At 50.8% G+C, this 26,828-nt stretch overlaps 1 protein-coding gene across 2 annotated transcripts in view; it reads right to left on the bottom strand.

The window, feature by feature from the left end:
* Nucleotides 1-26,618, bottom strand: part of LOC137627891 (transmembrane protein 14C) — an 84,646-nt gene extending 58,028 nt beyond the window's left edge. Inside the window, exon 1 of one of the 2 annotated variants that reach the window (XM_068359340.1) lies at nt 26,464-26,618. In XM_068359340.1, coding sequence (XP_068215441.1) covers nt 26,464-26,539 — 76 coding nt within the window. In that variant the 5' untranslated portion in view covers nt 26,540-26,618. Of the gene's footprint in view, nt 1-18,017; nt 18,328-26,463 lie in introns of those variants that run through there. The other variant, XM_068359332.1, reaches the window with a different exon arrangement.
* Nucleotides 26,619-26,828: the final 210 nt, after the last annotated feature.

Genomic DNA, 26,828 nt, shown 5'->3' with positions numbered 1-26,828 from the left:
CTGCCTGAAAAGAAGGTGGGAAGAATGCTGTACTGACCTGTCTTCGTCCTGCACTACCAACCTGTGCTTGGATGGAGGTGATCCCGAGTGCCGCCTAGGAGCACGCGTCCCTGCTGCTACCACCGGCTGTGGAATTCGCCGCGAACTATGGTCGCGCGAGGGCGAACGGTCGCGCAAAGGCGAATGGTCGCGCGGGCGCACAGGCGAGTGGTCGCGCGGGCGCGCAGGCGAGCGATCGCGCGGGCGCGCAGGCGAGCGATCGCGCGGGCGCGCAGGCGAGCGATCGCGCGGGGCGCGCCGGCGAGCGATCGCGCGGGCGCGCAGGCGAGCGATCGCGCAGGCGAGCGATCGCGCAGGCGAGCGATCGCGCGGGCGCGCAGGGGAATGGGCGTGACGGCGAGGGATCGTGCTGCCGCGTAGGTGAAGAAGATCGCTGGCGGTAAGCGATGGCGAGCAGCATGTGTAGGTGAATGATCGCGTGATAGGGTGCGATGGTGATCAGCATCCGCAAGAGGGCGAGCGTTCAGGGTTGTGCGATGAGGAGCAGCATGCGTAAGCGGGCTATCGTGCAGGGTTGTGCGATGGCGAGCAGCATGCGCAGGTGAATGATCGCGTGAAAGGGTGCGATGGTGATCAGCATCTGCAGGAGGGCGATCGTTCAGGGTTGTGCGATGAGGAGCAGCATGCGTAAGCGGGCAATCGTTCAGGGTTGTGCGATGGCGAGCAGCATGCGCAGGTGAAATGATCGCGTGAAAGGGTGCGATGGTGATCAGCATCTGCAGGAGGGCGATCGTTCAGGGTGGTGCGATGAGGAGCAGCATGCGTAAGCGGGCAATCGTTCAGGGTTGTGCGATGGCGAGCAGCATCTGCAGTTGAGGGTCGCGCGATGGCGGTCAGCATCTGCAGTTGAGGGTCGCGCGATGGCGGTCAGCATCTGCAGTTGAGGGTCGCGCGATGGCGGTCAGCATCTGCAGTTGAGGGTCGCGCGATGGCGGTCAGCATCTGCAGTTGAGGGTCGCGCGATGGCGGTCAGCATCTGCAGTTGAGGGTCGCGCGATGGCGGTCAGCATCTGCAGTTGAGGGTCGCGCGATGGCGATCAGCATCCGCAGTTGAGCTAGTAGCTGGCGAACCATGTTCCTTCAGAAGTGTTGGAGAACGTTGGCGTGCCAGCTGTAACACACGTGGGCGATCTGGAGATCGCTGGCGAGCTGATGATCGCTGACGAGCTGACGATCGCTGGCGAGCTGATGATCGCTGACGAGCTGATGATCGCTGACGAGCTGATGATCGCTGACGAGCAGAAGGCTACGCGTGGAAGCCTGCGCAAAGAAGAAGAGTCCTTGACCCCGACCTGAACCGAAGTTCTAGATCGCGAGGGCGAACGTGGGCGCACAGGGCACGTAACAGGAACCACAGGGAAGATCATCTTGAAAGCGCTGACGAACAGGAGAGCGCTGACGAACAGAAGGGCGCGCAGGGAAACCCTGACACGCAAGGGAAGAACCCCCGTGGGGGCAACCCTTTGCCCCGAAGGGATCGTTGTCCGCCGGGAGACTGATGTCCGTCGGAAGACCGCTGTCCGTCGGGAAGACCGTTGTCCGTCGGGAAGACCGTTGCCCGTCGGAAGACGAGATTAGACTGCTGTCCATCTGCACCAAGACGGAAGATCGAGAAAGAAGTTGTAGGCTGCAAACGGAGATTCAAAAAGGCGCCTCAAGCACCCTTATAGGGAGATGAGAGGCCCTTACGACGAGGCGGACGGAGGGCCTTACGGCGAGGGAGGCCAACAGCAACAGCAACAGAAGAAACCTCCGAAGAGGAGTCTCTATGAGTGTACTCTCTCGCGAACGAAAGAGAAACACTTCGTGGAAGAGACTGGTCAGCCAGTGACCTAAGAGGGGCAATCCTCCGAAGAGGAGCTCCTGCAGTTGCCCAGCCCCTTGAGCGAAACTGCAGGTGCGACCGCTCAGCACCAAGAGCATAGTCGCACGAAAAAAAGGCAAGAGAAGAACCCCCCAAAAGAGGAAAAGCTCAAGCCTGGACAGGAAAAAACTTCCCTCGGAAGGAAAGTTATCCGCCCAAGGAGGCAAGCCTCCTGACTGTTCTAAAATGAACTGGAGAGCTGTCCGTCGACACGGGAGTACTACCAGTAGAAGGAGACACGCCCCTGACGACAATACAAGGGGGGAGGCAGCAACAGCCGAATCCCCAGGACTCAACCAGACAGCTCACACCGTTGCTATATTACAGAAACGAACTAGATCGGTAACTGTAAAAAAATAAAACAAATAATATTAGTACACATTCATTCCCCCGGGAAGGCTCCGAAGAGGAATCCCGAGGAAAAGGAACAAGAATTATACAACAGGCACGTGCCCTCACAACCACTTACACTCGCGGAAGGAGAGCTGTAACCAAAACAGAATTATAACAATTATAATTATGTAACTATGTAATTATGTAATTTAAAAATGAATGAACACTAAAGAAAAAACGAAAACCCCGAAAGGAATCGTTCTACAAGCTGAAAAATTAACAACTACAATTAGATTCATAAACTAATTGAGACAAAATGTACGGCGTAGCAACCCCACCCACACGGGAAGGAAGCTACAAGGGCGTAGTAAAACATAGTAAAAGGGTGAACGACCTCAAGAGAGAGAGAGAGAGAAAGACCGAAGTCAAACTCGATCGCAACCCATAAAATTAGGCCGTGGTGGCCTAACTGCCGAGGCCTCCACGTAGATATCGTACACTACACACACACATCTGAAAAGGAAACTTACTTATTTCTATACTCAAATATATATACAAACATGAAAACATGTTTACATATATATTGAGTAAAAGAAAAGTAAGCGATTAAGTAAAGACAAAACAGACAATGGCTGCCAAGCGAGGACCAAGACAGAGACGTCTGTCACAGTCCGAGCCAAAAGTGAAAGTGAGTATTCACCTGTGTGTGAGGGGGAGGAGGGGTAGCTAGCTACCACTCCCCTACCCCCCCGCTAACTAGCGCGGGGGTAATACACCCTCGTTAAATTCTAATGGCTCGCCATTTCAGCTACGCTAAAAGTAATACCCTTTGTAAATAGCGTGGTTTGTATTTCGGTTACGGAACAAACAGTTTTTAAAGAAAGTTTTGATAGTAATTACCCTTTTGTGTTCTTATTAGTTATATTTTAATTCCCACATTGGGTATCTGAGAAAGGGACACGTGGTGTGAGGGAATCTTTATTTAGTCACGGTTTCTGTAACTGTTGCATTTATTGTTGCACTGTAAATTGACCTTGACCGTGACAGTTATAATAAATTCAATAAATTGCTTTTATCATGTAACACCTGTAGTCCAAAATCAATGAGTTTTATGTTTTTTAAATTGATTTTGGGACTGCAATGAATGAAATTTTTTTCTTGATAAATCCTGAACATATTCCTGCAATAACAAATTGTTTGTGTAAATATAATGAAATTGTTATATTGTATATTATTGAAGCATTGTTAGGAGGAATAGACAATAATCTAACTTTTTATTTGTAAGTACTGGATCTCCATTGTGTTTAAAAGGTTGTCTATTCCTATTGCTTTTTGTTAAATCATGAGTCTGAAAAAAAAATGTATTGTACCCAATGTAAATTGATATACAATTTGATATGTAACTGAAGGAAGGGAGGATGAATTAAATCTTTAGTTGGTCATCCTACCTTTTTATTGAATTTATTTTTGCAAGGTAAATTTTTTGTTTTTCACTTGAATGTATGAAGTCGGTGTAGGGCGTTGTTGCTAGTCGTAAGACAATGTTGAGTGGACCTAAAAATTCTAGAGGGGGGGAATGTGAAAAAAATTAATAGTAGTTGGGGAAAATACAAACTATTTCCAAATATAACATTTTATTCACTGTAAAGATTTCAATTTTTCTTAAATAGGTTTACATAGTTTGCAAGCAATAAATTTAACTTTTTTTGTATAACAGAAAGTATTGTAATATTTTTTTGGTCCTACCTGTTGTCTAACCACCCTTGTTTTTGCAGCACGCCCTACTCACTGTAGGGTTTTTTTTAGAGAGGCAACTAGAAGTTGAGTTAAGACGTGGCACAAGAAATATGATTTGAAGGGTACTGAATGATTCCTACAACTGAATAGGGTTAATCAGCTTAGTATAAACTTCCTTTACCCTACTGAATGAACAGTGTATAGAAAAGTGAGCAAATCCATCCCTGGAATTGAATGTACAGTATCGCAAAATGGGATTACAGTATCTCGTTTGATAGAAATAAATGATGCATTGCTCAAAATGGGTGAAACGGGAGAAGGTGAAGATATGAACTCAATTTTCAATGCTCAGCTAGAAGATGTTGTCATTAGAGAAGTTTTGACATCAGGCACGGCCCTTCTTCAGTATTCTCAGTTCAGTTGAAAAAGAGCTTCGACAGTTGAAAACCTTGCGAATCCAAGATTTCATCAACAAGGATCAAGATATTGTTACTCCACATCACCAGATCACCAAAGGTGATTCCATACTGGAACTTAGTGATGGACAGTTTTTTTTTAAATATTTGCCCCAGAACCAAGTGAACGTAAAGGGGCCTAAAACCGTCTTTTTGCGGAAGACCACAAACTTTTAAGTGTCATAAACATTAATAGTAAACTGGAACTATTGAAATGGCATACTGGTACTTGCCCAAATAGATACTGTACACGGTTAGGAGTGTTTCTGTTTTACTCTTCTACTGAATAGGAACACTTATGAGTGTCCCCCCAGTGGAAATCTTGATTGTGTAATTTGTTTATTTTGTTACCCGGATGCTGAAGTTTTACGTAAGGGATGCTAATTTTTACTTTGATTATTTATTCTAATTGATATACTGTAATATTATTCCTATTAGTTTTTCCAAATAAACATTTCTTGTTTTTTATGTATACAGTATTTCATTTCAGAAACTCTCACCACAGTTTCCCTTCCCTAGCCACTGTTTTTTAAGATCTCTTAAGTACAGTAATTTATCATAATTCTTCCCTCCCACACTGTGTCCCGTAATTAATTAAACAATATTTCTTTTCACCTAATGTTCTAATACTTGTACTTATGATCAGCAAGCAAAAGGGAGGAGAAGCAAACGGGTAAGTCAGGTTCTAGCTGGGTCCCCTTGCCCAGTATAAATCAAGGGGTGGTGCCCAGTACTCCGGTCTGTTGAACTGTTACTCAGGTTTTTGGGTATTCCACTGTTGTATATTTGTTGTGTAGTGAACGTCGGGTTGTGGTCAGCATTCGGACACTAGGCAGTTCGGGTGCTACCTCTGGCCACAGTCCGCAAACCACTACAGCGTGAGGGCGCTCTGGAGTTAGTTGCTCCACCACCGCTGTCTTAAAGACAGGCACGGGGCGTGAAGCAGGAACAGGGTGCGATTTGGGAGCGTCGGGCGCAATCGTGTCTGCAGTAGATTCGCGCAGTTCCAGAGGCGGCCGTGAGCGCCCGTGCGCTGGCTTGACAACCTCTGGGGCGACGAGCTGAGTCGTCGCGACGCGTGGTCGCGTTGGTGCTGGAATAGGAACAGCTTGCGGGCGCGCATCGCGAGCCTCCCTTGTATCGCGAACCTCCTTAGGTGGGCGCGATGGGTCCAAAGCGACACGTGGACGCGTTGGGGTGCGCGTGAGCGCTGGAGCTGGAATCGCGCGGGGACGCGTATCGCGTCTCTCCCCCGCAAGGCGCGACGAGTCCGTGGGAACCTGTGGGCGCCTGTGCGCCAACTCAGGAACCTCCTGGATCGCGCGCGATGAAACAGGAACAGGGGGCCGGCGAGGTGCCGGAGGGCGCGTGAGCGCTGGAGGCCGCTGGGGCACCGGTGGACGCGTAGGCGCCATATCAGGAACTGGCCGCAAGTGTGCAGGAGAGCGCGGCGGCACTATAACAGGAACAGGGCGCGTTTGCGCAGTTAGGCGCTACTTCAGGAACTGCTGGAGGGTGACGGGGCGCCGATGGGCGTGGGCGCGCAGGAGAACCCTGGCAAGCAACAGGAACAGTGGCGCGAACGCCTAAGGGTGAGCGCCGAGGCGCTTTGTCAGGAACATCAGGTACAACAGCAGCAGGGTGGGCAGGCGGAGCCTTACGCTTAGGGGCGAGCGGCACAGTTTCGCGCTTAAGTCCCTGAAACTCCGAAGGGTCTTGAGACCCCGAAGGGTCAGGAGGTTGCGCAGTGGCAGTCTCCGGCGCGTAAAGCGCGTCAGCAGCTTTAGATATCGATGGTTGGGGCGACAGCTCACAATGTCCCGAAGGACGACCATCCTCCGACGGGGATCGCGAACGATCCCTGGAGAGGTCAAGGTTGGTAGCAGGCAGGTCAGGAGAACGGCGAGTCGTCTCCTCCGCAGAGGACTGTGGTGACGAAGAGGCGCCTCTTAACCCCTTTGAAGGGGGAAGGAAGGCCTCTACGGCGAAGGGAAGGACGAGCCTTCTGCCTTATATGCCCACGAGGGGCCGTGGGATCAGCAGGCTGACCATCAATGGGCCTCCAAAGAGGCGACTCTACCATAGAACTCCCCCGAGAGGGAGTCTCAACGGAAGGAGAGACCGTGGGACTAAGCTCCTCCCTCGAAGTATGTTCGGAGGGGGAGACAGAGCCTTCTGCTACCGCAGCCACAGGAACGGGAGTTTGGCCAGACCCACGGGATGTTTCCGACACAACAACGTCAACCACAGACAGAGGATCTATGTCCGCTGAAGTTGACGATTGTTCGGCAGCCGCACCCCGTTTGATCATGCCAAACAAGGCTTTCTTGGAGGGCGAACCCTGTAGCCCCAAGGAAGCCCATAGCTGTTTTGGTCATTGTTAGAAACAAATACCTCCTCCGAGGGGGGAGGGGCAGCCGCCTCGCTATGGTAGGCAACGACCTCTCCCTCACCACGGGATCGGTTAATGACATCAACATTACGGTCTACGCTACCACTCGCCGGCCTCTCGGAAGAGGCCGCCCGAGCGGGAGCTTCGGAGGAGGAATGGGCGGTGGAAGAAGAAGACTTAGGATTTTCTCTCTTCCGAGAAACCTCAGAAGGAGAAAGATCCCTTTTAGCCTTCTTCTTACGTCCCCGGGCAAACCTCTCCCACTGGGAGGTAGACCACTCCCTACACTCAATGCAAAAATTAGAACTATCACACCGTTGGCCCCTACACTGAGGGCATAAGGAGTGAGGATCCGTTTCCACGGCCGACATAAAGGTCCCACAAGGGCGGCCGGGAAGTCCAGGGCAAGTGTGCATAAGGAGAGTAGAGGCCAACTTCACACACAAACACTGAAAGAAAAAGCAAACAAAAATTATGGCAGTTAAAAGAGAGGAGAGCGCTGACAGGTCTGTCGTCTCTCCGAGCCAAAAGTAAAGTGAATCAATCACCAGTGTGTGTGAGGGGGGAGGGGTAGCTAGCTACCCCTCCCTAACCCCCGCTAACTAGCGGCGGGGTAGGAAACCCTCGTTAAAACTTTATGGCTCGTCATCGGCTGCGCCAAAGTAATTACCCCATGTAAATAGCCAAGGTTTGTATTCAGTTACGGAACAAATCCCTCTTAGCCTTCTTCTTACGGCGCCGGGCAAACCTCTCCCACTGGGAGGTAGACCACTCCCTACACTCAATGCACAAATTAGAACTATCACACCGTTGGCCCCTACACTGAGGGCATAAGGAGTGAGGATCCGTTTCCATGGCCGACATAAAGGTCCCACAAGGGCAGCCAAGTAATCCAGGGCACCTACGCATATTAGAATAATAGAGGCCAACTTCAAACACACTCTGTAGAAAGAAAAAGCAAAAAGACAGATTAATGGCGGTCACAAGAGAGGGAGAGAGCAGACACGTCTGATCGTCTCCCGAGCCAAAAGCAAAGTGAAGCATTGACTGTGTGTGTGAGGGGGGAGGGGTAGCAAGCTACCCCTCCCTACATCCCGCTAACTAGCGGTGGGGTAGAAAACCCTCGTTAAAATTCTTATGGCTCGTCATTCAGCTACGCCGAAGTAATTACCCTATGGAAACAGCGTGGTTTGTATTTCAGTTACGGAACAAACATGACAAATTCGGAGATAATTTGTATTTTTCCTAACCATACAAACCTTAGCTATTTACATTGGGTTTACTTTCGGCGTAGCTGAAATTGACGAGCCAATAGATTTTAACGAGGGTTAACTACCCCCGCGCTAGTTAGCAGGGGTAGGGGAAGGGGTAGCTTGCTACCCCCCCCTCACACACACACCGGTGATTTACTTCACTTCACTTAGAGGTAGGACTTGACTTGGGGGACAGGGCTGGCAGGCAAATATGTGTAAATAGCTAAGGTTTGTATGGTTAGGAAAAACACAAATTATCTCCGAATTTGTCATTTGTTCCGTAACCGAAATACAAACCACGCTATTTACATTGGGTGACTTACCCCTTAGGAAGGGTGGAAAGTCCCCAGCCTTACTGACTTTGGCTTTACCCGGGGACTCCGATTCCAAGTGAGTAGCACTCGAGAAAAGGAGTCCCTGCACCTCACAAGTTCCTCGCTTCGCAAGGAACGTGTGGCCTACATAAGTTGTGTGTGGAGGAAAGAGCTTGACTCGTCCTATGAAGTTGACCTTGAGACCTTTAGATAGGAATCCAGGATAGGACGTTCCCAATACCACCTCGTCAGGGTATGGGGGCCGCGACCGTATTAAGCTTAATACTAGGAGCACAAGGAAGCATGGTTTACCTGCAGAGGTTGAGGTCAGCTATGCGAAGACCAGGATGCTGCTTCCCCAAGAGAGGGGAGGATGAAGAAAGAAGTAAGGCCAGACATACTCTTTCATTCACGCAGACTAAAACCGGGTAACAACGCCCTCAACCTACTGCTACTTGTCCATAAAGGAGCCTGAGGCTAGACCAGCTGTTGTGCAGCTACCACAGGGCCGATAGAAAAAGTATCGAGGCTCTTGTGGGTCACGTCCTGCAGGTAGTGGGCTGTGAAGGTCATCTGACGCTTCCAGACCCCAGCTTGAAGTACCTGCGTCACAGAGAAGTTTCTCTTGAAGGCCAGGGACGTAGCAATGCCCCTGACGTCGTGTGCCCTGGGGCGACGTGACGGAGGAAGGTCCGGATTCAAGGCGTGATGGATAACCCTTCAAATCCAAGCCGAGATGGTGTTCTTGGTGACCCTCCTCTTCGTCCTGCCTGTGCTAACAAACAATGCTTGCACCTGAGGACGAACTGCAGCTGTTCTCTTCAAGTAACACCTCAGACTCCTCACTGGACATAATAGCAGCTGGTCTGGGTCGCTTGTTACAGAACGGAGACTCGTGACCCTGAAAGAGTCGAACCGTGGGTCCAGCACTCCAGGGTTCTGAGTCTTGGCAACAAACTCAGGGACGAACCTGAACGTTACCTACCCCCATCCCCTTGAATGGGCGACATCGTACGAGAGACCATGAAGTTCACTAACTCGTTTGGCAGAGGCCAAAGCGAGCAGGAAAGTTGTCTTCCAAGACAAGTGGCGATCAGAGGCCTGGCGTAATGGTTCGAAGCGAGGTCTCTTAAGAGCCCTGAGAACCCGAACCACGTTCCATGGAGGAGGTCTCACTTCCGACTGAGGGCAGGTAAGCTCATAGCTACGTATGAGTAGAGAGAGTTCCAGCGAGGAAGAAATGTCCACTCCTTTCAGCCTAAAAGCCAAGCTCAAGGCTGAGCGATAGCCTTTCACCGCTGAGACCGAAAGGCGCATTTCCTCCCGCAAATAAACGAGAAACTCCGCTATTGCTGGAATAGTGGCATCGAGTGGAGAGATACCCCTACCACGACACCAACCACAGAAGACTCTCCACTTCGCCTGGTAGACTCCCTCAGAGAACTTTCGCAGGTGCTGAGACATTCTCTCTGCAACCTGTTGCGAAAAGCCTCTCTCCGTGAGGAGACGCTGGACAGTCTCCAGGCGTGAAGCCGAAGCGAGGCTACGGCTTTGTGGAAGATGTTGCAATGTGGCTGTCTGAGTAGCTCGTGTCGTGGGGGAAGCTCTCTCAGGAGCTCCGTCAGGAGCTGCAGAAGGTCCAGGAACCATTCCGCGTGATGCCATAGCGGAGCTATCAGAGTCATCGACAAGTTGACCGATAGTCTGGTCCTGTTGAGCACCCTTCTCATTAGACAGAACGGTGGGAAGGCATACACGTCGATGTTGTCCCACCCTTGTTGGAAAGCATCTTGCCAGAGTGCCTTGGGGTCCGGGACTGGGGAGCAGTACAGGGGCAGTTTGAAATTCAAAGCTGTCGCAAACAGATCCACGGTCGGGGAACCCCACAAAGTCAGGACTTTGTTGGCTATCTGAGGATCCAAAGACCACTCGGTACTCACTATCTGCGAAGCCCTACTCAGACTGTCGGCGAGCACATTCCTCTTGCCAGGAATGAAGCGAGCTGATAGTGTTATCGAGTGGACTTCGGTCCACCTCAGAATCTCTACTGCAAGATGGGATAGCTGCTGCGAAACAGTACCTCCCTGCTTGTTGATATAAGCCACTACCGTGGTGTTGTCGCTCATCACCACCACGGAGTGACCCGCCAGGGTCTGTTAGAACTGTTGAAGAGCCAGGAAAACGGCCTTCATTTCTAGCAGGTTGATGTGCAGGTACTTTTCTGATTCTGACCAAAGGTCTGAGGTCCTCTGGTTCAGAATGTGCGCCCCCCACCCTTCTTTTGACGCGTCCGAAAACAGTGTCAATTCCGGGGGGAGGACGAGAAGATCCACTCCCTTTCGCAGGTTCTCGTCGACCAGCCACCACCGCAGGTCCGCCGGTTCCGAAGATCCTACCGGGACCAGGAAGTCCGGGGAATCGGATCCTTGATTCCACAGGGACTTGAGCCGCCACTGCAGGGATCTCATCCTGAGACGGCCGTTTGGTACCAGACGAGCCAGGGAGGCCAGGTGACCTAAGAGACGCAACCACTATTGGGCAGGAAGCTCTTCTCGCCTGAGGAAGGGTTCCGCCACCCTCCTCAGCCTTGCTATCCTGTCGTCTGATGGAAAGGCTTTGTGGAGATTGGTGTCTAACAACATGCCCAGATAAACCAGTCATTGGGACGGCTGCAGAGAGGACTTCTCGAGATTTACCAAGATCCCCAGATCCTGGCAAAGTCCCAGAAGCCTGTCTCGGTGTCTGCTAGGATCAGCCAGTCGTCCAGATAACGGAGGAGACGGATGCCGTTCCTGTGCGCCCAAGACGAAATCAGGGTAAACACTCTGGTGAACACCTGAGGTGCTGTGGAGAGACCAAAGCACAGCACCTTGAACTGGTAGGTCTTGCTGTCTAGGCTGAATCTCAAGTAATTCCTGGAAGACGGATGGAATGGGATCTGGAAGTACGCGACCTTCAGATCCAGTGTGCACATGAAGTCTTGTGGTCTCACCACAAGCCTGACCATGTCCGCTGTCTCCATGCTGAACGGAGTTTGCTTGACAAACTTGTTCAGAGCTGAGAGGTCGATGACGGGTCTCCAGCCTCCAGACGCCTTCTTTACAAGAAAGAGTCGACTGAAGAAGCCTGAGGAGCCGTCGACGACCTCCTGGAGAGCATCCTTCTTGAGCATGGTCTCGACTTCCGCCCGAAGGGCTAGCCCCTTTACCGATCCCATGGCATAGGAGCTCAACGACACTGGATTCACTGTCAGGGGAGGTTGAGATGTCGTGAATGGGACGCGATACCCTTGGACGATCACGGAGACCGTCCAAGCATCGGCCCCATGTTGCTGCCACCTGTGCACGCAACTTTGAAGGCATCCCCCCACAGGTGGACACGCGGGGGGACTGCCACTCCTAGCATTTGCGGCCGCGGCCGCTCCCTCTAGGAGTCTTGCCTCCCCTGGAGGACTTATCGCCCCTCTTGTCCTTGGCAGGAAAGGGCTGGGGCTTAGACACCCCTTTCTTAGCCACCGGCGCCTGCTTCGGTGTCTTGCGAGGCTGCTGCTGATGTTGCTGCGGAGCTGGAGCCTTTTAGGGCCAAGATGCAAGGGCCCTTTGGAGGAGGGAGTCCTGGCTAGACTTCCTCCACCTCTCAGCTGTTCGTTCCATATCTTGGGGCTCAAACAAATTCCCCCCAAGGAGGGAGGCGTGTCTGAGCCTGCAGACATCCACGGCGGGGACCTTCGGATGGATCTTCTCGGTCACCACATCACGACGCTTCAGCACCGAGTTGGCCAACAGGTTGGTAACCTGATGTGCCAGGAACTCGATGGAGCGAGTGCCCGAGAGGAGGAAGGTCTCCAGGGCCTTCCTATTGCTCTCCTTAGACAGTTACTCGGAGCGCAATAGGATGCCCAGAGAACCTAGCCAGACATCCAGCCACGAAGTGGCCTGCATGGCACACTTCGCGACTTTCTCATGGCTCCGGCTCTCCGACGCCGAGAACGTCACCTGCCGGGCGGAGAGCTTCTCGAGAGGAACTCCCCTAGTAAGCTCTTCTACCGAATGGTGGAGGGGAAGAGCGAGGCTAGACTCCCCCATGATCTCAAAATACCTCCTCTGCTGGAGACGAGGAGGTGGGAGGAGTTTTCTTCCCGGCAGAGGAACGACTGGAGGAAGCGAGTACTGCGAGCTGAGCGTTGGCCCTGGCTCTGGCACTCTTCAGACCCTGGGACCAGGGCAGAGCCGCGCTAGCCTTTGGGGGCTTCTGAGTTCCATAAACCTGATCCAGGACCGTGTCCTTGCCTTCACGGGCTGCGATCACAGGGTCCATGAACCCGTTGAGCTGTCTCATCAGGCCCAAGACCTGCCAGAAGGCATGCTCAGACTCTTGCTGCTCTCCTCCCTGCGGACTGGCAGCTAAGTCTCCTGTCCCCGGAAGCTCTTCCTGGGGAGACACGTGGACGTTCTCCCGGGGTCTGGCTGGTTCCTGACGAATACGTGAAGAAGACTTCGGCATCGTCTTGGAGTCCTTGGGTTCCCTCCTGGGCGGGATACAAGACTCCAGCAAAGAGGTCTGGTAGGCACCTTCCGAGCGAGACGATTCTCTTCCACGAGGAGGTGACTCCCCCCTTGGTGCCGAGGGGGAGACCGCCGCCACACTGGACTCTCCCGAGGACGGAAAGGCCTCGTCTACGGGAGAAGGAGAAAACGACTGCGAAGCGGACGGAGCCTTCCTGACGGACATCTTAGGAACCAACTTCTCTCCCTGGGAGAAGTCACCACCAAGTCCACTCCTCTCCTTCTCTTCAGCGGGGGCGAGGCCGTCGTTGGCTTGTGTCCTAGATCGGCAAGTGCCGGCTTCATAGCCTTCACTAACGCCCGCATCAGAGGACCAAACCAAGACTGCCGAGACACGGACACGGACACAGAGTCCGAAATTCCCGCTGGAGGGAAGGGGATCGGGCGATCCTTCGGAGTGGACACCACTGGACCTGCCTGCAAAAAAGAAGGGGAAGAAAGTTGCCTTGACCTCTCCGAAGGTCCTTCCTTGTCCTGCAAAAGAGACCTGCGCTTAGGCGGAGGCGATCCCGACTGCGACCTGGCGACACGCGTCCCTGCTGCTGCCGCGAGCTGCGGAACCCGACGCAAACGGGGGTCGTGCTGACGCTCACGCGAGGGGGATACAAAAGAGTCGCGCGCGAGGGGCTGTTGGAGCGCGGGCGCGCAATCGCGCGGAGACAAACGAGCGCAGGGGCGAACGGGCGCGTAGGCGAGTGAGTGCGTGGGCGAGCGGGCGCGTGGGCGAGCTGGTGAGTGAGCGCGCTGGCGAGTGAGCGCGCTGGCGAGTGAGTGCGCTGGCGCGTGGGTGAACGAGAGCGCTCAGGAGACCACTGAGGGCCAGGGGACCGATAGTGTCCTGGAGACCTGTGACTCGTGGGCGAGCGATGGCGAGTCAGCGAACGCTGGCGTGCACGCGAGCGATGGCGTGTGGTGGCGCGTTGGAGAGCGATGGCGAGTAGAACGCGCAGGCGAGCGACCGCGCGTGGGCGAGCTGATCGCAGGGGACCTATGTTTCTCCGGATCTGCTGGGCGCTGACGCGTAGGAGAGCGCTTGCGCGCAAGCGATGGATCACAAGGGGGGTCTGGAGATCGCCGGCGCTCAGGGGAGCGCTGACGCGCTGGTGATCGTTGACGCGCAGGAGATCGCTGATGAGCAGGAGAACGTTGACGTGTCTGAGATCGCTGGCGCGCTGGAGAATGCTGGCGAGCTGGAGAATGCTGGCGAGCAGGGAGACGGCGCGTAGAAGACTGTGCAGGAGCTATCGGCGCGACACGAAAAGGCGAACGCTTGCGAGTGGGCTCAGGAAGAGGAGGCGCGTGGGCGTGCAGGAACTCTGGATGTACGCGCAGGAGACCGTGCACGTTGCTGCGCAGGAGAAAGCTGACGAGCAGGATCGCGAGGGCGAGAAGTTGAGTCCTTGCCCATGTCCTGAACCGGAGTTCAAGGGCGCATGGGCGAGCGTGGGCGCACAGGGCGCGTATCAGGAACTAGAAGCGCAGGTGCGCGTTGACGAGCAGGAGATCTAGTGTACTCAGGAGACCGTTAGCGCGCTAGGCGCGCAGCAGGAACAGGAGGATGTTCGTTGTCCTTAGGAGAGCGCTGGCGAGCAGTAGGGCGTTGATCATCAGAAGAGCGCTGGCGAACAGGAGAGCGCTGGTGCGCTACTACGCGTGAACGCGCAGGAGGGCGCGCAGGGGAACCCTGACGCGCAAGGGAAGCGCCCACACCATGGGCGACATCCCTTTGCCCCGAAGGTACCGGTGCCCGTCGGCTGATGAAATCAGAAGACTGCTGGCCATCTGCACAGGAAGTAGAAGGTCTGGAAGGAGTGGGAGAACGTGAACGATCCCCGGAGAGGTCTAAGGACGCGGCTGCTACAGTCTGCTCCTGGCGAGGAGAGTCCCCATCGGAGGACGGAGGAGGAGAAGACTCGAAAAGGCGCCTCTTGACACCCTTATAGGGAGACGGGAGGCCCTTGCGGCGAAGCGGACGATGAGCCTTACGGCGAAGGCGGCCACGAGGGAGGTCGTCAGGATCATCAGTCCTCCGAAGAGGAGTCTCAGTCAGAGCGCTCCCCCGAGGGGGAGACTTAGCCGCAGGAGAGCCCGTGGGACCCCCTTCCCCCTCCGAAGGATGTACAGAAGGAGGAGGAGAGCCTTCAGCAACGTCACCAACATCAGGAGCCGCAGAGATTTGACCAGACTCGTCGGAAGCCTCTGCCACCACGACGTCGACGATAGACAGAGGATCTACCTCTGCTATCACCGGCGACTGCTTGACAGCGGCCCTTAACTGAATAAGGTCAAACAGGGCTTCCTTGGAGGGCAGGCCCTTAAGCCCCAAGGAAGCCCAAAGCTGAAAAAGATCATCATTATACACAGGATCAACATTATCAAAAACCTCCCCCGGAGGAGGGGGAGCCGTCCCGCTATGGGAGGCGACGCCCTCTCTCGCACCCCGAGGTCGGGAAACAGAACTAGGGCCTGCGCTCCCATTCGGCGGCCTCTCACTAGAAGCCGGACGAGGGGGAGCTTCGGAGGAGGTTTGGGCGGCGGAAGAAGAGTCCCGAGAGCCTTCCTCCTTCAAGGCAACCCTCGAAGGAGAACGGTCTCTCTTGGACTTCTTCTTATGCCGGCGGGCAAACCTCTCCCACTGGGAGGCAGACCACTCCCTACACTCACTACATGTATTTTCCCTATCACACCGTCGGCCTCGACACTGCGGGCAAAGGGTGTGAGGATCGGTATCCACCGCAGACATGAAGGTACCGCAAGGGCGGCCGGCGATCCCAGGGCACTTGCGCATGATGAATACCAAAGGGCGAGGCCAACTTCAAACACACAGCTGAGGAAAAGCAAAGAAAAGATTAAGGCTGTCAAAAACGAGAACGATAGACAGACACGTCTGCACATCGTCCGAGCCAAAAGTGAAGTGAAGCAAATCACCGGTGTGTGGGGGGGGAGGGGTAGCAAGCTACCCCTTCCTCTACCCCCGCTAACTAGCGCGGGGGTAGTTAACCCTCGTTAAAATCTATTGGCTCGTCAATTTCAGCTACGCCGAAAGTAAACCCAATGTAAATAGCGTGGTTTGTATTTCGGTTACGGAACAATAAAATATTAAAAGGGGAGAGAAAAAAAACTTCAGGCTGGAATGGGGGACATCTCATGTGAGGAGCATATTGAAAGAGGATCAACAACAACAAAAATTTACAGCAAAATGAAGAAGACAAAAAAATAAAAAAAGAAGGTTAAGTATAATATATCAATTAGAAAATTTCTATTGCAGGAAAATACTAGTATCCCTTTTCACTTCAGCCTCTCAATAACAAGATTTAAAAAGTATAGGAAAAAAAAAATAACAAACTGCTCACACACACTGGGCACCCCCTTACTAATAATACACTGCACTCACAATGAGGGATAATTCAAAGATGATTACCTACAATATAGGTATAAATGGTCAGTCTCTAGGGCATTGTCCTGCTTGATAGGGTATTGCCACTGTCCTTTGCCTCTACTATTCATTAGTGGCCTTTAAGCCTTTAAACTAGGATCAATGCTGTGGTCAAGTTGTAAGGAATTTAAGGGGATATGTACAAACTTAAGTTATATCTACCCACCTAACCTGACCTAAATTACAGTGTCCTTATTTAATTGGAAAGGGTGAGGGCTTCACCCATCCTCTTTGCAAGTGCCCTTCAACTTTAGCTAAAAAAAAAAAAAAAACTTGAAGTTATTTTTACGCGAAAACGGAGCATTTCTAGAAAAAGTCGCATGGAAGACACGCGACTGCCAAGAATAAGATTATGTAAATAAGAATATATAAGCAGTCATATTTACAAGCTGTAATATGATAAATATATATACCTAGAACACAAGATAGGCATAAAAAAATAGATATTATAGTAAAACTCAGGACAAACTTTACCAATAAAAAAAACTTGCCGTTATAGAAAGACTCCTATTTTTATCGAAAATGACCTTTAATTCCCTCACAATTGAAAAGATAAGATACACCCTAATATATCCTACGGTAATAGGAGACACCCAGTGGAAACCAGGGGTTTTGGGTGGGGAAAATTTACTGGCGAATCGATAAATAATGGTAAAACTCACCTTTTCTTCTATATACATTATTCTCTGAGACGTATAATAAAGCCACAAAAAATTGCACAAAATATGTGGATCTTAGATAATACTTTAGAAGCATGTCGCACTCCATATTAAAAAAATAATAATCACCTACATGGAAAGAGCAAGTGAAAAACTATATAAAAAGTATTAGTTTTTATATGAGAGATTGAACGAGGTGGAATTAAATGAGGTTTTTAAGTTTTTACCTTGAATCTTTCAAGTCGGGAGAGACGTTTCCTCTAGGGCAATGTTTACTGTACTTTTAATGAAACGTTTATCTCATTTTCTGATGCAAACACAAGCAGTTTCAATTACAGTTTACTGGTCGAGAGCTGTGACATCATTATGATGTAATGGTTTCATAACCAATTACAAACTACTTCAGTCGAAAACCAAGTTTTACTAGGATTTCAGCGGAGTTATAAAGTTAACTTAACGTTCACTGGTATCCGTGTTTGACTGAATACTTTGAATATGAGGGAAATCTGGCATTTTGTTTTTCTGGAGCTATGGCAAAGGCAGTGGCTGGACCTTTATGCTTTAATTTTGACAAAAACCCAATTCATACGAATTGTGTGCTATGCAATGTTGGTTATGAAGAATTTTATCATTGTTTTTCTAATGGTGGTATTGAACTAGTGGTTTACAAATCTCAATAGTATTAACTGACCACATTTTGTGACCTGGGAAGGGGGTTCACCCCCGCCTAGGGGTTGTGACCAGGGAACTACTAGATTAGGTTAGGTGGGTTTGTTAGGTTCTGTGCCCTTTTATACTAAAGAAATAGTTGTCATTTTCGACGAATACCGAATACGGAGGTTTTTCTGTAGAAAAAAACTGTTATTTAGTAGGACGAATTTCCCCATCCGTAACTGTAATAAACCCTGCAATCACATCATCAATGAACTTCATACTAAGTCCTACTCACCAGCCTTGACATATCCTATAATGCCCCCCAAGGCAACAGCTGAGGCATATCCATAACTAACGAAGTCAACTCCCATTTTGTCCTTAGTGAGAGCGGTGAACACCAAGGAACAGATCGAATTGCGGACTTCACACTTGACCAAAGTCCAATGCACAGTCACGATTCACGATCTTCAACTCCTACTTTTCTTCTAAGTTAAATGTAAGAAGTAGAGTCGATGAACTTGAGCCCTTGACGTGTGTGTGTGTGTGTAGATCGCCTTACCATATGTAAGACACGGGCTCTTGCCGCTGGGCAGCCCGTAAAATCCTTGACGTAATTCACTCCGGTTTGTTTACGTTTCCGTTTTCTATTTTTACATAATATTATTATTATTATTATTATTATTAAATCCTAAGCTACAATCCTAGTTGGAAAAGCAGGATGCTATAAGCCCAGGGGCCCCAACAGCAAAAATAGCCCAGTGAGGAAAGGAGATAAGGAAAAATAAAATATTTAAGAATAGTAACAATATTAAAATAAATATTTCCTATTTAAACTATAAAAACTTTAACTAAACAAGAGGAAAAGAAACTAGATAGAATATTGTGCCCGAGTGTACCCTCAAGCAAGAGAACTCTAACCCAAGAGACAGTGGAAGACCATGGTACAGAGGCTATGGTACCACCCAAGAATAGAGAACAATGGTTTGATTTTGGAGTGTCCTTCTCCTAGAAGAGCTGCATACCATAGCTAAAGAGTCTCTTCTACACTTACCAAGTGGAAAGTAGCCACTGAACAATTAGTGTAGTAGTTAACCCCTTGGGTGAAGAAGAATTGTTTGGCAATTTCAGTGTTGTCAGGTGTATGAGGTCAGAGGAGAATTTGTAAAGAATAGGCCAGACTATTCGGTGTCTGTGTAGGCAAAGGGAAAGAACCGTAACCAGAGAGAAGGGTCCTATGTAGTACTGTCTGGTCAGTCAAAGGACCCCATAACTCTCTAGCGGGAGTATCTCAACGGTTGGCTGGTGCCAAACTCTATGGAATAACAAATAATGGAAATACTTAAGTTACAGGTTAGAAATATGGCAAGGAGTTACTTGAAATTTTATTTTCACGCGAGTATGATTACATTATTAAAATTTGAAATACGTGCATATCTCATTACACTACCTTTAAACTTGTCTCCACAATTTTAGGGCCAAAATATTTTGCTTATCTTACTGTTACACTTAACAGTATTTGGTTTTCTTTCTTTATGTTCATTGTGTTGCCAGTTTGAATGACAAATAATACATTAAGTGAAAAAAATGCATATTCGTCGTTCTTTATAATTTATTAATATTGAATATGAAAGATTTATCTATATATGCCACCTAACATGCATTATAACAATACCTGTATACATATATATATATATATATATATATATATATATATATATATATATATATATATATATATATATATATATATAGGCCTATATATATATATATATATATATATATATATATATATAAAAATTTTAAGTAATTTTTATTTTTCCTAACATACTTACCGAGAACTACTTTCTTAGGAGGTCACTGGTGATCTCTCTCTGCCGACCAGAGTTTTGAGTAAGTTACCCCCCCACTCCGCGCTCTAAGTAGCCTTACCCCCGGCATCAAGGAATGTGCCCCGAGGGTAGGATTAAGGTAGGTCGCTAGCTTGCTGGGTCAGCATCTTCATTAAGTTCTATTGAATTAGCATAATGCTAGCAAGGGAAGAGAGGCACTCGGGGAAGGAAGGGAGGGCCATTACCCGAAAGTAGTTCTCGGTAAGTATGTTAGGAAAAATAAAAATTACTTAAAATTTTTGATTTGTTCCAACACGAATACTTACCTCGAACTACTTTCTTAGGAGACTTACACTTTAGGAGGAGGGAGTGCTATTCTGACCCACTGACCCGGCCGTGGAGGCCAAAAGGCCTCTGGATAACGGGACCTACTAGAGAGCGGAAGCGAGGGTAACTACACAAAAATTCACGTTAGTGTCTAAGTACTCACCCTTTGAAAAACTTCTTTTGACGTTCCTTCTCGAAGCGTAGCCATGAAGAATGTGTTATTTTCTGGGAACAGACGGTACTCCCCGAAGAGGCAAGTAAGCAACTGGGTAGGAGGTAGGAAACCGCACTTGTGCCTACCGGTCGCTAGTCTTGAATGTACCTGGGGTTTTACCGTTACACCGCTTGGAGGGCGGAGATGACTGTTCCAATGGAGAACCCGTCCAAGGATTTTCTTGAGTAGTCCTTGAGGTAGTGGGCAGTAAAGGTTGACTGGTTCGACCAAGTACCTGCTCGCAGAATTTGCCCTACTGCCATGTTTTTCTCAAAGGCTAAGGAGGTGCTCAGGCCCCTGATGTCATGAGGTCTGGGAGTGCCTGGCACTGCCATACCAGCCTCCTTGTAGGTTCTGGCGATGACCTGTCTCAACCAGAAGGAGATGGTGTTTTTGGAAACTTGTTTCTTATTAATACCTGTGGAAACGAAGAGGCTCTTGATGCCTGGTCGGAGATGCGCTGTCCTTTCCAGGTATTTTCTAATTGTTCGCACTGGGCACAATTTTAAGTCTTCTGCATTACCTGTCTTAGGGATGGCAGGAATTGAGAAACCTTCAAACCTCGAGTCCCAGACAGCTGGGTTCTTAGTCTTGGCCACAAAAGAAGGCACGAACTTGAAGGATACTTCTTTCCACCCCTTTGAGTGAGAGACGTATGACAGACCATGGATCTCTCCCACTCTCTTAGCGGACGCCAAGGCCAGCAAGAAGACGGCCTTGAGGGTGAGATCTTTGTCTACGATATCCTTCAAGGGTTCAAAGGGGGGACGACACAGCATCTTCAGGACCTTGGCTAAGTCCCACTGGGGCACCCTCCTCGCCTGAGGGGGCAAGACTGCTCGAAGCTTTTGACAAGCATCGCTATGTGTCTCGAGGCCCCCAGGTCGATGCCCTTCAGGAGGAAGACTTGGCCTAAGGCAGCCCGAACCCCTTTTATGGCTGGAATTGACATTCCCACTTTGTCCCTAAGAAACACCAGAAAATCTGCTATGTCTGGGACAGAGGCCTTAAGAGGTCTAATGTGCCTCTCAGAGCACCACTTCGTGAAGGAGGCCCATTTTGCCTGGTATATTGCGGCTGACGACTTTCTCAGGTATAGAGACATTCTCTTAGCCGTGGAGGGAGAATAACCTTCCTTCTTCAGGAGCCGCTGGATAGTCTCCAGGCGTGAAGACGAAGGTAGAGTGGGTTGACGTGGAGCTTGAGAAAGTGAGGCTGGTGCAGAAGGTCTGACCTGGCGGGTAGAGGCCACGGCGGTTGGCTCGTTAGGTCTTTTAGGTCTGCGAACCACTCCCTCTCCGGCCACCAGGGCGCTACCAAAGTCATCTTTAGGTTTCGGGCGGCCCTTACTCTGTTGAGCACCTGTCTTATCAACGTGAAGGGGGGAAAAGCTTACACATCCAGATTGTCCCACTTGTGCTGAAAGGCGTCTTCCAAGGCTGCTTTCGGGTCTGGTACGGGGGAGCAATAGACTGGGAGTTGGGCGTTGAGTTTCGTTGCAAAGAGGTCCATCACCGGGGAACCCCAACGCTGAATGATGAGCCTGGCTACTTCTGGGAGGAGGGACCACTCTGTCCCTACTATCTGGCCCATTCTGCTGAGGCCGTCAGCCAGAACGTTCAGAATCTCTATGGTGAGATCGCACAACTCCCTTGATTTCAAGCCTCCCTGCTTCTTTATGTATGCTACTACCGTGGCGTTGTCGCACATCAACGCCACGGTGTTTCCCTTTAGCAGACTTGCGAAGTGTAAGCACGCCTTCTGGACTGCTTTCAACTCCAGGACATTGATGGCGAGTTGCTTTTCCCCTTCCAACCAGGTACCTCGTGCCGTCCCATCGAGGAGGTGGGCTCCCCATCCTTGGTTGGAGGCGTCTGTGAACAGAAGTAATTCTGGAGGGCTGGTCCCGAAGGGCATCCCCTTGAGGGAGTTCGACTGGCAGTGCCACCATTCCAGGGAGGGTCTTGTGTCTGGAAGGACTGGAATTAGCACTTGTTGTGAGTCCGTCTGGCACCAGAGGTTCTTGAGATTCCATTGAATGGATCTGAGCTTTATCCTCCCTTGGGGAACTAGTTTCTCCAATGAGACCAGGTGGCCTATCAGCCTCTGCCAGTCTTTCGCTCTCCTCGGTTGTTCTGATAGGAACGGCTGGATGATGTGCCTGAGGTTCCTTATCCTGTCCTCCGAAGGGAAAACTTTTCCTTGAATGGTGTCCAATGTCATCCCCAAGTAGTTCATTCTGGTGGACGGGGATAGATTTGACTTCTTTGGGTTGATGACAATCCCCAGATCTCTGCGAAACTGAAGGAGACTTCTCCCTTGTTCCTCCAAGAGGGCCTTTGAGGCGGAAAGGAGCAACCAGTCGTCCAGGTATCTGATAAGGCGGATGCCACGTTCGTGAGCCCACACTGAGACAGTCGTGAAGACTCTCGTGAACAGCTGGGGCGCTGTTGACAGACCGAAGCAAAGAGTCCTGAATTGCAGGATCTGGGAACCCCATTTCACCCGGAGGAACTTCCGACTCGAGGGGTGGATCGGAATTTGGAAGTATGCGTCCTTGAGGTCGACGGTCATCATAAAATCTTTCTCCCTCAAGGACAGCAGGACTGACTTTGGCGTGTCCATCTTGAAGTCCGTCTTCTTGACGAACTTGTTGAGAGCTGACAGATCTATAACCGGTCTCCACCCACCCGTCGCTTTCTCTACCAGGAACAGGCGACTGTAGAAACCTGGCCCTGGGAGAGGAACTTCTTCCATGGCACCCTTTTCTAACATGGAGGATACCTCCTCTTGAAGGGCGGTCCTCTTTAACGGATCTTTGGGAGCTAGCCATTCCGTCCAGTTGGCCGGAATAAGAGGGGGTGGATTCGTCAGGAACGGGAGTCTGTAGCCCTCCTTTAGGACGGACACTGTCCAAGAATCTGCCCCTTGAGCCTTCCATGCTTGCCAATGTTGTCTGAGGCATCCCCCAACCCGAGGCTTGGGCGGGGATAGGGGGCCTCCCACTCTACCTTCTTCTAGAGGGGCGGCCTGATCTGCCTCTCCTAGAAGCGGAGTAACCCGACCTGAAGGAGCTTGAGGGCGCTGCAGCTCCCCTGCAGGAGGATTGCGGAGCTGAGGACCAGGAGGAAGAGGGGGCCTCTCTCCTCGTAGTGCTGGAAGAGGCTTGGGGCGTCGCGGCGCTGTCCGAGACGGACCTCTTGTATGGAGGTCTCCTTGAAGTTGCCGGTCTGGTGACATTGGCCTCCTTCTTTTTCGAGACCTTTTCCATTAAGGCCTCTAGCTCTTTCAGAGGAAACAGAGACTCTCCCCACAGGGGCAGGCTGCGAATTGCTCGCGCTTCCCTGTCCGGTACCTTCCGAGACACTTTCGTAAGAACAGTGTCTCTCTTACAGAGAACCCAGTTGGCTGTAAGGGCGAGAAACTGATATGTTAAGAACTTGAGGGTTTTACCCCCGGAGGTAATGAGGTCCCTCATTAGGCCTTGCTGGTCAGGGTCCTCGGGGTCGTAGGAGGCTTGAACACCCACCAACATGGAAGACCACCAGTCTAGCCAAGAGGAGACGTTAACCAAGTCTTGCGACATCTCCTCCATCATGGAGGCCTCTGCTGGTGAGAAATAGACTGGGGCCGAAGAGGCTCTGTCGTCAGAGACGCCTTGGCTCAGAATGTCCACGGCCGTCTCCACTTTACAAGTACCTGGGCGACGTCCTTCGGGCACATAGACCTTCCCTTGGTTTTTGAGGCCCTGGAGCAATTTAGAGGCACTCTGGGTCTTGGGAGCCTCGGCATTGCTGGCCACCACTTTGTCAATGTACTCTTGCCCTAGAACTAGGTCTCGGGCCAGAGGGAGTGCCAGGGACGACTTAGGTTGGGAGGGAGTTTGCATAATTCTCAGCAGGCTCGACCTCCAGGAATTTCCATCTGTAGCTGCAGGTTCAGCTATTTCGTGGTGCCTTCTGATCAGGCTAAGCACTCTCCTATAGGCGGAGTCTTCCGTCGGGGAGCCCTCCCCCCCGTCAGCCGAGGTCTCGGCCTGGGGCGGGGGAGCCGGTTTACCGGGCACGCCGACTGGACGCCTAGCCCTCGGGGCCAGGGGCACCGTCCTGCCGAGGTACTGGACCTCATCTGCGGGTAAGACCGCACCAGGGGCTCGGGATAGTGTAGGCACCGCTGGTTCAGCGGGGACTCTCGTACGCCCGAAGGCTCTGGGTGCTGAGGGCGCAGTTCCCGGGGGCTGACCCGACAGCGGGAACCGTTCCTTCTGACCTGAAGGCCGCACCAGCTGGGCTGGTTCGGCCTGGCTGCCTGGTAAGAAGCGCGTTTCCCCCCGCTGGGCGGGGTGAACCGGAGGCCTCGAGGACTTATGCTTAATCGAGAGGTCTTTCCTGCGAGCCAGGTCACGAGGGTCAAGGCCGTGCTTGGAGGGCGGCCGCCTTGGGGACCGCTCTCTGGACTGGTGGTCCGGGGAACGAAGCACCTTCGATTCCCGCGACGATACGTAGATCCAGGCGCCCCCGGGAGATACACTTCTCCTATACTTACGGCTCGGGGAGCGGGAGCGCTTCCTGCTATAACGAGAGCGCGACCTCGACCGTGAATGCTCGCTCCTGGACCGCTCCCTTCGACGGCGGTGTTTCACCCTGACCTCTTCCTCTGACGAGGAATAGATGTCCGATGAGCCAGACGACACTGTGTTCACCACGTGTCGGCTGGTAGCGGGGACTGCGGGGGACTTCTTCGGGCGTTGAATGCCAGAGGTCGAGGGTTGGAGGAAGTCATCGGGAACTTCCGTGGGGAGGGTTGGGAACGACTCAAACCGTTCCATGCCCGGGAGCCAGGGATCCAGGGCTACATCCATCCTCAGGGGTGACCTACCCGGAGTCTTCGGGAGCCTCCAACCGCAGGCATCGTTACCTGAAGGTCGAACCTTACTCTGGTTATCTCCCCCTAAAGAGGAGCCAGAAGCACAGGCCCACGAGGGCGGCGGTGACACTGAGACTGCGTTACTACCCCACAAGGGGTCATCGGAGGAAGCGTGCCCCCCGAGCACAAGGGCCGACTCTCCGGATGCACTACTGGGTCCTTCACTAGCCCTAGAGGGGACCGCTATTGGCACTGCACTAACACTGGGCTCCTGGGATAGGACGCCTTGCTCATCCACCACACTAGACTTACCTCGTCCCCTACTTTGTGTAGGGGATGGCGAAACCGAGACCCCATCGGACCGCTCACTGGGTGACGGTATCAGCGAGGAAACACTAATTTTCCTGGGTGAACGTTTCGCTGATTTCCTCTTTTTGGTACCGTAACGTACCCACTGTATATCGCTGCAGTCTACGCACTCGGGGCACGTGTCTGCTGACAAGCAAACTTTACCCCTACAGGAGGAACAAAGGGAGTGAGGATCTACTTCGGGCTTGGAGAGGAACGCTCCACACGATTTCCCGGCTCTAGGCCCAGGACAACGGCGAATCTGCTCCATAACGCACACAACGCACGACACAAGCACTTAAGGAAATCAATTAAAACACTGGGTAAGCACACGGTTGAAAAGTGAACGCACAGGAACACTTGGGAAAGTACACTGGAAAAACGCAAGTTGCCACGCTGGGAACACGTGGGACACAGAACGCACACAAAGGATCGACAGAGATACGAGAGCGAGGGTTGTGAACGCCTCGCGACCAGAGAACTTAATGAAGATGCTGACCCAGCAAGCTAGCGACCTACCTTAATCCTACCCTCGGGGCACATTCCTTGATGCCGGGGGTAAGGCTACTTAGAGCGCGGAGTGGGGGGGTAACTTACTCAAAACTCTGGTCGGCAGAGAGAGATCACCAGTGACCTCCTAAGAAAGTAGTTTGAGGTAAGTATTCGTGTTGGAACAAATATATATATATATATATATATATATATATATATATATATATATATATATATATATATATATATGTGTGTGTGTGTGTGTGTGTGTGTGTGTGTGTGTGTGTGTGTGTGTGTGTGTGTGTGTAATGTAACGTAATGGCTATAGTCCAGTAAGGTAACATCTCAAATGGAAAATTATACTTTAGCCATGATTTCTATGACCAGGAACGTCTCACTGTTAGCAAACACATTAGTATTGTTAGGTTTGCCACCATTGATATCCTACTACCGGCTGATGAGTTTGACTCTTGAATTGATCCGTGTCTTAAAACGACAGTGCTCTAGACTGTTAATCTCTTTATTCTTTAGTTAAGCGGTGTGATACTTCTTTAATCCTATCAGTATCACAGATATTTCCGTGGTTAATGTACATGTGATACTGTATTTCTCAATTCTAGTAAATCATGAATCTCATTAAACGTAATATAATGTCATTGGTTTACCTTTCCTGACATAACCTATTATGCCACCAGCAACTATGATCCCAGCATAACAGAAGCACAAATAATCGGGCGTCATCCTTAACACTATTTTTCTCTGTAAAAAACTTCTGTGTCTTTATACGTACGATATGAATGAGATTTCCTTTAAGATTGGGCCATGATAATAATTATCTTATCTTGTGTGACGCAAAAAAAAATTGAACACGCAAATACAAAAAGTTTAATCAAATGCAGACAGCGTTATCACCCAAGCCTCTGACTTGTGAGGATGACTTATTGTCTTCCTTTAGATCGGGAAGTCCCTTGTTCCTCCCAAAAGAATAAAGTTTTAAAAACTTTATCGTCACGCATAACAGCTTTCTTAT

This window comes from Palaemon carinicauda, chromosome 2 (genome assembly GCF_036898095.1).
Source record: "Palaemon carinicauda isolate YSFRI2023 chromosome 2, ASM3689809v2, whole genome shotgun sequence".
Classification (NCBI taxonomy): domain Eukaryota; kingdom Metazoa; phylum Arthropoda; class Malacostraca; order Decapoda; family Palaemonidae; genus Palaemon; species Palaemon carinicauda.
The sequence above is the reverse complement of the archived record's forward strand: the minus strand, read 5'-3'. Positions and strand labels throughout refer to the sequence as shown.